The sequence below is a fragment of the Perognathus longimembris genome, chromosome 24 (assembly GCF_023159225.1).
Source record: "Perognathus longimembris pacificus isolate PPM17 chromosome 24, ASM2315922v1, whole genome shotgun sequence".
Lineage (NCBI taxonomy): Eukaryota > Metazoa > Chordata > Mammalia > Rodentia > Heteromyidae > Perognathus > Perognathus longimembris.
Window position 1 is genome coordinate 7,673,973 of NC_063184.1, and position 13,505 is coordinate 7,687,477.

General features: G+C 42.7%; 1 protein-coding gene across 1 annotated transcript in view; it reads left to right on the top strand.

The window, feature by feature from the left end:
- Positions 1-337: 337 nt before the first annotated feature.
- Positions 338-13,505, top strand: part of Prss12 (serine protease 12) — a 67,439-nt gene continuing 54,271 nt past the window's right edge. Inside the window, exon 1 of the mRNA XM_048333367.1 lies at positions 338-755. Coding sequence (XP_048189324.1) covers positions 338-755 — 418 coding nt within the window. The remainder of the gene's footprint in view (positions 756-13,505) is intronic.

The window sequence follows — 13,505 nt, forward strand, 5'->3', positions numbered from 1 at the left end:
GTAACACTGCGCCCCGCGTCCTCAGCCTGGGACGGGGTCCCGCGTGAGAGCTGCAGCCTCAGCCCGTCCCCAGCACCCCAAGCCTCGCCACTCCCGGCTGCCCCGCGCCTTCTCCTCGCCGGTCCTCCCCGCAGCTGGTCTCAGATAGTTGGGGATCGAGTCGCCCCCGGTGTGTGGGAGAGGGCTGGGGTCAGGGGACCAGGGAGGGGCGGGCAGGAGGCGGGAAGGGGGCGGAGGGGGGTCCCAGGGCGCCGCGGCCGCGCCCCGCCCCCTTCTCCTCCCCTTCGGAATCCCAGGCGCCCGGCGAGCATGGACCAAACCCCGGCGCGCCGGCACCATGACGCCCGCCCGCCTGGTGCTGGCCCTGATGCTCGGGGCGCTTCCCGAAGTGGTGGGCGCTGACTCGGTCCCCACTTCTCCCCGCCAGCCCCCTCTGCCCCCTCCGTCCCCGCCCGCCCCGCCGCGCTCCCCGCGTCCCCCGCGCGCGCTCTCCGCGCGCGCCCCGCCGCGCGCCCCCCAGCCCGGCCGCTGCCCCCCGGGAGGCCCGTGGCTGAACGCCACCGACCGGGGCTCCCCGTGCCTGCGCTGGGCCGAGGTGCCGCCGTTCCTGCTGCGGGCGCCCCCCGCCGGCTGGCATCGGCTGCGGGCGCGGCGTCACAACCGGTGCCGGAGCCCCGACGGCGCGGGCCGAGCCTGGTGCTTCCACCGCAACGCGCGCGGCCAGGTGGACTGGGGCTACTGCGACTGCGGACGCGGTGAGTGAGCCCCGCGGGGCGCCGGGGACCGGGCCGGGCCGGGCTCGGGGAGGGAGAGGAGAGAGAGGAGAAGGGAAGGGAGAGGGGAGGGGAGAGACACCGAGGGAAGAGGGGTTAGAGAGAGAAGTGGAGAGGGGAGGGGAAGGGAGAGGGGGAGAGGGGGAGAGGGGAGGGGAGGGAGAGAGGAGGGCCGAGGAGAAGGGAAGGGACTAGAGGGTAAGTGGAGGCAGAAGAGAAGGGAGGAGAGGTCAGAGGGGTGGGATGTGAAGGGGAGGGAGGAGGAAGGGGAAGGGGAGGAGGAAGGGAGTGGAGGGCAGAGGAGAAGGGAGGGAAAGGGAAGGTACCGGAAAGGAGGGAGGGGAGCAGGAGAGCAATGAGGGGCAGGGGAGGGAGGGCAGAGAAGAGGGGAGTTTCTGGGGGACACAGCAAGGGCCTTTGCCAGGTATGTTGTCACACAGCCAGTGTAGGGTAGCAAGATGTGCTGTGTGTGTGTGTGTGTGTGTGTGTGTGTGTGTGTGTGTTTCTGCCTTGGCTGGGCGTGTACATGCTGAATGGCCTCTTTAGATCAGCCAGTTTGGTGCGTTATAAACATTCAGGACACAAAGGAAGAGGTTAAATTACGTGTGTGTGTGTGTGTGTGTGTGTGTGCTCGCGCGCGTGCTGGTGCTGTCTGTACTGGGCTTTGAACTCGGGACTCTGGAGCTCTCCCTTGGCTTTTCCACTCAAGCCTGGTGTTCCACCACTAGAGCCACAGCCCCAGTTCTTCATTACTTATTTTGGGAAGGGAAATACTATGATTTAACAAACACTAATCTTTCCTCCTTGTAAGGCAGGTTTGGCAAAATGGCGCTGACTTTCTTTTCTTTGCTCCCAATATTGGCCTGTATTTGAAAAAGATCAAAATACAGAGTTCAGAATATGGTCAGTTCTGAGGCACAATATGGTAAAAACAACAACAACAACAAAAACCAAACAAAAAAAAAACTCTTCAAAACCCAACAAAAGCAACAAAAATCAGGGTGTGATGATAAAAAGAAAGGGGAGGAGTTGTGGCTCAAGTGGCAGAATTAGCCTTGAGTGAAAAAGCCAAGTAAAGAGTTCAAAGTCCTGAGTTCAAATCCCAGTGCCAGCACACACATTAAAAAAAACAACATCTGTAAGATGTTTTAGGTTTGTGGTAATAGAAGCATCCCATTAACAGATTTAACGAATTGAATAATATGCCTCTAAACAGAGCTTAATTTCGAATTGTTGGAGTTTTAAGATTAGTTCCCCCCTTTCTATAACAACTAAGACAGAAAATCCTTATGTCTTTCAAAGTTTGAGTTTCTCCTAAAAAAAATAACAACAACAAAATTGGTAGCTTTTCATCTGAGCTCTGAGGCAGGAGTTTCTGAACTGGGATCCTAAGGCATGTATTTTGTCCCTTTTAGAGGCAATTTGGAGGTAGCCTTTTACAATGTCATCTTTTTTTCTACAGAAATTTTATTTATTAGTGCCTTCAATTTCATTAGTACTCTGAGTTAAAGGAACATGATAGAAAGGTTAAGATCATTCTGCCTTCATCCCGGAGAATGAAGTCATCGCCATCCTCATGTTCCATGATCGGAATGCCAATATGGCTATAAAAATTTTTGAGGTGATATTAAGCAAAGAGCCACATAGCATTACCTCATTGTTTACCATAGGAGATTATTTGTAGAGAAAGAAACACTAGCAGTTTTTTAATCTTCTAATTACTCTTATAAGTAGATAAGGGCAGAGAATTGTTACAAAATAATGAATGTATAGGAAGCAAGACCCCATTTCTCCTTAAATTGTGTAAAGACAAACCTAAAAGGAATTCAAATCTCAAAATGGACAGTGATCTATTGCTTTGGTTCAGACACACGGTTGTCTTTTCCTGATGAGAATAACTTGTCCTTTGGTTTCCTGCCACCTCCCTCCCCTTTAATTGGATAGAAATTTAAATTTTTTTCCAGTGCCTTTCAGTTCATGGCTCTCACCAGACAAAAACTCCTGCACATTGTGTAATCTTTATGTAGAAGGTAATTGAACACAAGTGAAACAAAAGAAACCACCCAAGAAGAGATAAATGCTATGTTGTGACTGAATTATTTTCACAGACTCAATCTTCTCATTCTGTCATTTACTAGTCGGGTTAGGCACAACTCAACCCTTTGGAAACAACTAGCATGCCTTGAGCCTTACCTGTTCTTGAATTTCAGTCATCTCAGGAGTTCCAACAAAAAATGGAGAGTTGAAAGAATATTAAATTTTGGTTTAGAAAACCTTGCCGCTTCAATGCAGAGTAAGACACTCTCAACCCTGAGAACTTTGGTTTTGCTCCTCTGGAAGAAATCAGGTTTTGAACAGGTTAATTCAAAGGACTTTTCTAGTTCTGGGTATGTACACAGAATAACCCTGTTTAATGACAACAGGTAGGATTTATTGTGCATTCATTTTGTGTCAGATGCTGGAAGCACTTTATGCTTGTTTTCTCATTTAATTTTCACAACCTTATGAAGGAGTTTTAGTATGTTACTGTGGAAAATACCAAAGGCTTCTGAACATGAATGCAGGAGTAAATAGGGTTGGGTATGTACATTTTCACCTCAAAGCTCATTTTGTGCCATTTTTTTTTCACTTACAGATAATGTAGAAATATCTGTTCTGTGTAGTAGTACTCATTTGGTAACTTATAGACTAGCCTAAAAGGAAAAAAAGAGAGTGAAAGGAAAGAAGGAAAGAAATAGCCAGTCACTGGTGGTTTATGCCTATAATCCTAACTACTCAGCTGGCTGAGATCTGAGGATCATGGTTCAAAGCCAGCCCAGGCAAGAAAGTCCATGAAACTCTTATCTCCAATTAACCACTAGAAAACAGGAAGTGGAGTTGTCACTCAAAGTGGTAGAATGCTAGCCTTGAGCAAAAGGGCTCAGGGACAGTACCCAGGTCCCTAGTGACTGGCAGTAAGTAAGTAAAAATAAAAATAAATGGAAGAAAGAAAGGAAAGGAAGAAAGGGAGAAAGAAGATAGAAGAAAAAAGGAAGGATGAAGGGAGGAAGGAAGGAAAAAAAAAGGAAGGTATAAAAGGGAGGAAGGAAAGAAGGGAAGCAAGTTATGTTAAAAGAAAGGACATTATTTCTAGTCTCTAGGCTTTAATATTTTTGTTTCCTTTACGGAAAACCAGGACAAAAGAAAAGAACAATGTATGGTAAAGTGATCCTCAAAAAAATAAACTGGTGGCTAGAATCAGGTTTCTTGTTGCATCCAGAGAAATGAGGAAGTTGGTGCCCCCTGGGTGGAGAGTTGATTGTATCTAAGTGGAAGGGGCTAAGTAGGAACTCAGGTGAGCAGGGCAGGGTGTGGACGTTGCTGTGGTTCGAATGTCAAAAAGCAAGACAGGTAATGCCTAAAACTGGCTTTATGAAACTTGCAGATTTGTAACAAAAATCTTTCTGGAGATTATAATGTCTTCCATCAGCCTGGGACTTAGTTCTTGTGAGAAGGGTTTAGAATCACCTAAGTACTTCTTAAAATATAGCTTCTGGGGTTCTAAGCCTCAGAGTCCTGAGTAATTCTCACATCTGTTGTTGCTGTTGTTGTTGTTTGGCCAGTCCTGGGGCTTGGACTCAGGGCCTGAGCACTGTCCCTGGCTTCTTTTTGCTCAAGGCTAGCACTCTGCCACTTGAGCCACAGCGCCACTTCTGGCCATTTTCTATATAAGTGGTGCTGGGGAATTGAACCCAGGGCCTCATTTATACGGGGCAAGCACTCTTGCCACTAGGCCATATCCCCAGCCCCCTGTTGTTGTTGTTTTTAAACTGGTTTTTAAATTTTTTTTTGTCTTTTCTGTTTTGGTACTGGGGATTGAACCCAGGATGTTGCACTTGCTAGGCAAGTGCTTTGCCACTGAATTACATCCCAGCTCTAATTCTCACATCTGGATCAAGAATGGAATGTGTCTTTCTAAAGGGTAGTCAGGTTGATTTATCAGATAAAGACAGCTAAGGGAGTGCATCAATCCTCCTAGAATGTGTAGTGGTGGGTAGAGTGATGAGTTCACCATTCTTGTGCCTAATCTCTGCGAGGCTCAGGAGCAGAAATATGGGACATCAGTGGGGAACTTCCTATGTGGTTTTACAAAATGGCACCATAATATCTATGTGACCATTCTAACATAATGACAACCTATAGGATTATGACCTGAAGGGTTGTTAAGTTGTGGTCACATTTCTACAGAAATGTTTCTTATGGAAAACCAACTGATGTCCCTCATAATCCCTGTAATAAGATACTGTGTCCTGACGAGGAAAGCTAATCACATCTCAAGTCTCAGAATGACACTATGAATGGAACAACTTGCTTGGTACTGTGCTAGGAACTCCTCTTATACCACGTAAATATGTCTTAGGTGATTGATGATTGAGGAGTGACACAAACAGAATAAATGGTAACACTCTTATAAATGAGATTTTCACTAGAAAGAATCTCTCAGCTCATTACTATGAAAAAAATGCATGAGGTAGTGAACTTGAAAGGAGGAAAGATTAGTTGTAGCTCAGAGTTTCAGAAATGTCAGTCTATCCATTGATCACCTGGCTCGGTTGTTTTGAGGCCTGTTGAGTCAGAACAGCATGGTTCCAATAGCCCCTTCAAGGTCACACCCCCTCTCACTAGGCCCCGCCCTTTAAGGATCCACCACCTCTTAAGAGTGACTAGGGCTGACAGTCATGCCTCCAACACATAGCCTTTGGGGGAACAGCAACAATCCAAACTTTAGTAGAATGATTCCCAGATCTGCACCCTGCCCCTTCTAAAACAATCATGTCATGTTGATCTGCTCACGTGTTCCTGTCCACCTTCAGTCTCATTTATATGTATATATTGTTCTTATGCTGTAACTCAACCATGGGTTGAATCTTTTTCCTTTGTATGACATCATATGATGTTTCAAACTAAGGAATAATTTATAAGATTTATAAATGTCTAACAAGCTCAACATAGACAGAATTGCTTATGGAGAGGATGTTCTCTCATTTTGAAGTAGACTAATTCCAATTCTGTTCTTAGCATTAAAGGTAGTTACATGAATAATAAATGAGCAATTAGTATGAATTATAGATGAGAACTAATGGATGAATATATAGTTCAGTTGGATATTGGCCCAAGGAAAAGCCCAGTGTGTAAAGAGATGATTTGATTTCATTTTAACTTAGGGTAATGTGAATAAAATCTACTGTTTTACAATGCCAAAACAGATTTAAATTATAGATCAATGGTCAATATAATTATAGATAAGCATAGTGCTACCAGATAGTCTGTAAGAAAGGAGATCAAAGTTGCTTGAGAGGGAGGGAAGGGGTGACATTGTCCGAAAAGAAATGTACTCTACCCGACTTATGTAACTAAGCTCTTTGTACATCACCTTTATAATAACAATATTTTTTAAAAACCAAAACATTAATCTAGCCCTCTTTACAAACAATGTCAGTTGTTTTCAGATATTGTGATGGGGGGGTATTAATGAAGACATGAAATCATAAAATGGCTATTTAATGTATTTTCCACTGTTGCATTTGGTATAAGACTTGGTAATATGCTTACTCATCTAATGTCAAGTATATGTACCAAACTGTCTAACAAGTAATGGATTTATTTATTTATTTGTTCATGTTTGTGCTGGTACTGGGCCTTCAACCAGGACCTCACTGCTCTCTCTAGGCTTTGTCACTCAAGGCTGTCACTTTGTCACTTGAGCTATAGTTCCACTTACATCTTTTTCCTGTTTCATTGGAGTCTCAAGGACTTTCATGCCTCATTTGGCTTCCAACCACAGTCTTCAAATCTCAGACTCCTGAGTAGCTAGGATTACAGGCATGAGCCACCAGCTGTAAAAAGTAAAGCCACTAGCTTTACTTTTTTTCTGTAGCTCATAGATTGAAACTCACCCTTGCCGTGGAGGGCTGTGGCCATCATTCAATTTTTTTTTTTTTTTTTTTTTTTTTTTGGCTGCTAAGCTGAGGCTTGATCTCAGGGCCATGGTACTACCTCTGAACTGTTTTACTCAAGGTTAGCACTCTAACACTTTCAACCACAGCTCCATTTTGGCTTTTTGCTGGTTAACTGGAGATACATCTTACTGACACTTCTGCCCAGGCTGGCTTTGAACTGACATCCTCAGATCTCAGCCTCCTGAGTAGCTACCAGTGCATCATCATCTTCCTTCTTTACTAGGTTCACAAGTTCCTCAGTAATTGAGATGATGGGTGTTCATCGTCACTACTGGGGAGACTTTGGTGTAGATGCTATAAACGCTTCAGTGCCTTATCACATCTAAGAGGATTTTCACTGTGTTTTGGTTGCTAGAACTTTCTTTCAACGCTAAGTTATTTGATGGTGGTGGGGAATAAGAGGAGGTTAAAATAGTAATAAGGAAAATCAGAGCTGGGTGTCAGTGACTCGTGTCTGCAATCTTAACAATTAAGGAGGGTGGGATCTCATAAAGGCAGTTTTCAGCCTGCCCAGGAAGACACATCGGTGAGACTCTTACCTCCAGTTAGCCAGCAAAAAGCCAGAAACAGTGCTTTGGCTCAAGTGGTAGAGTACCAGCCTTGGGAGGAAAAAGCTCAGAGATAGTGACTAGGCTCTTGACGCCTGCGCCCGCACGCGCACGTGCACACACACACAAAGATAAATAAAAAGGTTTTATAAAAAATTAAGAGGTTGGAAGTACAGATGTAGCTCAAGGCATAGAGTACTAGCCTCGAGGAAAAGGAGCCCATAGATAGTACTCAGGCCCAGAATTCAAGCCCCAGGACCAGAAAAAAAAAAAGTTAAATAATGAGAATGAGAGGATAATATTAATTTAAGTGTCATTTCAAATAATGGTGGAGGCAAACAAATGGATTCTTTCATTGAAATAAACCCTTGGAAATATAAAGAAATAATGATAAAGAAATTGCTGGTATTTGTGATATGCATACTATTATGTGTTTTTTTTAAAAGTCCTATTAAAATGCATTTGAATTCTTCAGACATGCTTCTTTTAAAAATATTCTGCACTTCCTCTTATCCCAGCGCCTTCTCTTGCTTGGTCTGGGTTACACAGGTTTGGGATATGAGAATGACATGAAGGTGATCTATCACATGAATGACCCAGCCTGGTTTCTCTCCTGAAGAATCAGAATTTGGTGCTCCAATGCTTGCCCCACTTACTGCTGCCTTGTGTTTGAATGAAGTTGGATTTTTGTTTTATCTCAAGAAATATGATGTGCTTTTCTTAAATTCTTCTGTGTTTTAATGATGATAATGTGGATACTAATAGTGATGGTCCAGGAAGCCAGTACAAAAGAAATGAGTGAATGTTACACTTACAAGGCTTGTAGAAAATTCTTATCAAACTGCATATAATACTTGGAAAAGTACAAATTACCTCAGAAGTTTTTATTAAGACTCAATTTTCTTCTTCATTTCTTGAGTTCTTTACAAAATAAAGGACATTATAGGTAATTTTGAACGGAATTTTATGAAATGGTTAAGTTTGCATCATCATTATTATTATTATTTTATGACCATTCTGGGGCTTGAACCCAGTGTCTCAAACTCTCATTTGGCTTTTTTTTTTTTTGCTCAAGTTTTCCATTCTACTTACTCCTTAAGCAAAAGCTTCATTCCCAGCTTTTTGATGGTTAATTGGAGATAGTCTCATGGAGGATTTCCCCCCAGCCTGGCTTCAAATCCCGATTCTCAGATCTCAGCCTCTGAGGTAGCTAGGATTACAGGCGTGAGCCATCAGTGTGGGCTAAATTTGCACTTAATTTAATCTCTGCTTAGTTGTTCCAATTGCTGTTTTCCAGTCATTGCTCCACAAGTTCCACTGGAAAGAGAAACAGGGCCTGGATTCACACTGAATTGTTATCTTTCTCATTTAAATTTTGACTCTCCCAAACACTGAAGAGAATGACAAGATTATCAACATTGGGACAGCTTAATAGAGGTAGTCAGTAAGTAGAAGTGAATTTCCCAGAGCGTTCAATTTCATCAAACATGGCTGCGAGTGGCTAGTTTCCTAAGCCACATTTGCAAACTAACATCTTGACATGATAGACATAATCTATAGAATTTTCATGACTGTTGCTCGAGGCTCACATTGGTCAAAGCACTTTATTTCTTCTTTAGTGGATGAACAAATCAAATAGAGGGAAGATATAACAAAGCTAATTACAGCAGATGTATAAGGAAGAGCTCTTAACTTTGTTTCTTGTGGATGACCTCATGTGAAAATGGAATGATAAATCATTATGATGAAAACTTCCTGTGTGATGTAATCTCATATTTCAAATGCAAGATATTAGTCACACTCTTCCACTTTACTTGTCTAAAAGTTATAATTGGACTCTTGTTACCTAGATTAGAAAGAGATAACATAAAGGCTGGGGATGTAGCTGAGTTGTGGAGTGTTTGGCTAGAATTCTCAAGGTCCTAAGTTTAATACCCAGCCCCTTGAAAAGAAAAAAGAGAGGCTTGAGGAAAGAGAGAACATTTTATTTAGCACTGATAGAAGGTTGTTAATTATTCCCCCTCCCAAAAATAGAGTGTGATACTCATTTTAAAAAAGCATGGAGCCATGTGCCAGGACTTCTGTAATTCCAGCTACATATGAGGATAAGATCTGAGGATCCTGGTTTGAAGCCAGCCTGGGCAGAAAAAAAATCCAAAAGACTCTTACCTCCAATTAACCAGCAAAAAGTTGAAAGTGGATCTGTGGCTAAAGTGGCACAGTGCCAGCCTTGAGCACAAAAAGCTTTGGGACAGCTCTCAGGCCCTAAAGTCAAGCTCCAGGACAGGTATACACACACACACATACACACACACACACACACACACACACACACACACACACACACCAAAAAGATAATTAAAATAAATAAATAAAACTAAATGAGTGAGTGGTAATGGGTCCTAGCATCTTTCTACTTTGTACTATAGAGTTTTGCCAAAGGCTCAGATTTAGAATCAAAGGTTTTCTTCTTCTCTTCTGATTTCAGGTCTTACTTGTGTTTCCTAACACATTCCATATAATTTTCTTGGCATGTATTTTCAGAAAGCATGGAAAATACCTTGATATGGAAAATACATGTTTAAAATGGTGGGGGGGCTTTGCGCTTTATAAACATTTTGGGGTTTTACTCAATGACTTGTAATAGCGGGTGTGAAGACACAGGAAGAAGTCTCATCAAAGATTCCTATCCCCACATTGGGGAGATGGAGGCTGTGTATGTAGTAAAGACAAATCATAAAGGCCTAAGGTTTGTTCAGATTTTTCTGCTAATAGAGCTACAATGAGGGTTAATATATTGCATTACAATTAATGATTTTTTTTCCTTCAATGGGAGTGAAGATAAATTGGTGGCTGAAGGAGTAAGTCCAGATCCGATGAAGTGTGATGGGCCTGTGATTGTTTGTTGCTATGTGTGCCGGTATTGGGGCTTGAACTTATGACCTCCCACTATTACTTGGCTTTTTCACTCAAGGCTAATGCTGTCATAAAATGATTGCGCACAACCCAAGCTGCTCTGTCTATGGAATAACCCAATCTTTACTTGTGCTCCACAAACAAACACACACAAAGGCTGGTGCTCTATCACACAAACCACACCTCTACTTCCAGTTTTTTGTTTGTTTATTGGAAATAAGAATCTCATGGACTTTTCTGAGCCGGCTGGCTTTAAACCTCCATCCTCAGCTCAGCCTCCTTAGTAGCAAGGATTACAGGCATGAGCCACCAGCAGCTGCCTTTTATTGTTGATTTTATCAGTGAATATTGAATCCTTCAAATGGGTAGGATGTATTTTTCCTTTGAGAGCCAGCCAATGTAATAAATTTGTTTGTTGGTGTCAGCGTCATTTTTTGTGCACATAAACAGAGATGCTTTTATTGCCCTTGAAAATCAGAAAAGAATAAAGTTTCCTATAGGACACCATGAGAATAAGAACACCCAACATAATAACAGTGTGTTGGCCTATCATTGTGTGTGTGCATGCGCATATGAGCGTGCATACACACTTTGAGTACTTGAAGTTAGGGCCTCACCCTCTGGCTTTTTCTCAAAGACTAGCACTCTACCACTTAAGCCATACCTCCACTTCTGGCTCTTTGGTGGGTAATTAGAAATAAGAGTCTCAAGTACTTTTCTGCCCAGGCAGCTTATGAAATGCAATCCTCAAATCTCAGCCTTCTGACTAGCTAGGATTACAGGCATGAGCCACTAGCTGCTGGCTTTGAATTTTTCTGATGGATGAAAGGATGGATGTGACCCTGCAAACATAAACTTCAGATAAACCAATCTGGTTGCTAATAATATCTTTCAGTAACTTTTCTCTTTGATATACAAGAATTGCACAATAGAAATTGAGTAACACAACTTTGTGGTGGTGAGGACACATTGTTGTTTTGGGTAGCTCCCAAGTATTTGCTATTTGTTTGGGGAAACTGTAGCAAGGGGACAATTACAGAGATTACCATGTTAATCAGTTAATTTAGAATCAATTTTGCACACCAGAACTTATGCATAAAAATATGTGGGATAGATTAGCTGAAAGCAGATCCATCTGCATGTGATTATTTTGTTTATCAATTTCAGACTTGTTGGCACATATGGTTTTAAACATTTCAAATGGTTTTTTTCTTTCTGTATCATCATTACTGGAAGCAAGACTTAGCAGTTTGAGAGCTTGTTTGGAGGTTCTAGCAGGGGAGCGCAGCTATACCCTTGACTGAAGACCTGTCCTCCTCTATGGGGGATGGTCGTCCTCTTCGACCGAGCGCGCAGCTTCGGGAGGGATGCACATGGAGTGGTGAGGGAGGAAGGGGACACCCGCCTAGCCAGCCAGATCAGGCGAATCAACCCTGGCGATCAATGGGATGACAGATGTTGCAGCCAGATCGCCCTCACATCCAGACTTATCAGTTTGAAAGTGCTAGTCTACAGTATTGAGCTGGAACCTTGAAGCATGCAAACTTCTCTTTCTACATACTAGAAACCACAGAGTACATGAGACTTCTAGCTTAGAGTGGTATTAGCTGAGTTCAGAGCAGAGCCTAAGCCTTACAGGGCCTCTGCCATGATTCTGGTACAAAGCTATTCAGATATTCTTCCCTCCTTTCTGAGGTAACTTGGGATTGAACTTGGGCCTTGTAATTGTTAGGCAGGTGATTTTACCACTCGAACCACACCTCCAACTGCCTTTTCTATTGATTGTTTTCATGGTTAGGATCTTAGGTCTGGGTCACCTGGATGGTGATCCTCCTTCTTATGAACATGTTTGCCACACTGGATTCAGCCATTCTGCTGGATCAGGAATATAAATTGTTAGTTGTAAAGATGCCATACAATAATACAATCTTCAGTATTGATTGACGTTGTCAGGTAATCAATCCAAGTTCTAATCTGATGTTTTGATTCCCTGGAAATTTACATAGTCCAGTCGTTTCCCTTTCCTTTCCTTCGACATCCATCTTTGTTGATGTCTCCCATCTTTACAAATCCAAGTGCTTTGATAAGAATTTGTGCTTCCATTTGATAAATCTAGGATGGACCACATATTTCCAAAGGCGGAGGACTAGGCAAAGCCAAGCCTGTTTTCTGGATTGGGCTGTATTCCCATGATAGGCGCGGTATCTGTTGTCAAGGAGATAAAGAAAATATACTGCTGGGTGAAGGAGACATCTGGAGGGCAGTGCGACCTCAAGATAGCAGCTGCTGTCATGGGGGATGTTTTCCATGTTTAACATGAAATTCTCTGGTTTTAGTTATACTGTATTTAAAAAAATGCTCTTGGATGATAAAAATGTCTTAGTTAAGTCATTTCCTAAAGGGTTTAAATAAGAAATAAGTTTAAATCATCATAGTTGACAGTCAAATGATCTTCAAGATGAGGGGAATAGTTCAGTGGTGGAGCACTTGCCTATCATGTATGATGCTGCCTCATGTCTAATCCCCAGGTTTCAAAAGAAAAAGAAAAGGAAATAGAGAACTGGATACTGGAGGCACATATCTGTGATTCCAGGCAGCTGAGATCTGAGGGTCAGAGTTCGAAGCCAGCCCAAGGAGAAAGTGTATGAGACTCTTATTTCTAATTAACCAGGAAAAAACTAGAAGTAGAGACATGTCTCAAGTGGTAGAGCACCAGCCTTGAGTGAAAAAGCTAAGAAAGAGCTGAAGGCCCTGAGTTCAAGCCCTAATATTGGCATATACACACACATAACACACACACACACACACACACACACACAGACAAAGAGAGAGAATAGAGAGAAAGAGAGAGGAAGAAGAGAATCCTCATTAAAAGTGCATCTAGGGCTGGGGATATAGCCTAGTGGCAAGAGTGCCTGCCTCGGATACACGAGGCCCTAGGTTCGATTCCCCAGCACCACATATACAGAAAACGGCCAGAAGTGGCGCTGTGGCTCAAGTGGCAGAGTGCTAGCCTTGAGCGGGAAGAAGCCAGGGACAGTGCTTAGGCCCTGAGTCCAAGGCCCAGGACTGGCCAAAAAAAAAAAAAGTGCATCTAACTCTTTGAATTCCATTTAATTTTCAAATAGTGACTCATTTGAAAACATTTTAAATATGATTTGGCTATAAAAGTACGTACTGTGTAATATATACCTATTTTGGTAACGGAATCATGATGAAAGGAGAGGCAAAATACAACTTTGTATAATGAGATATAATCATACTCTCAG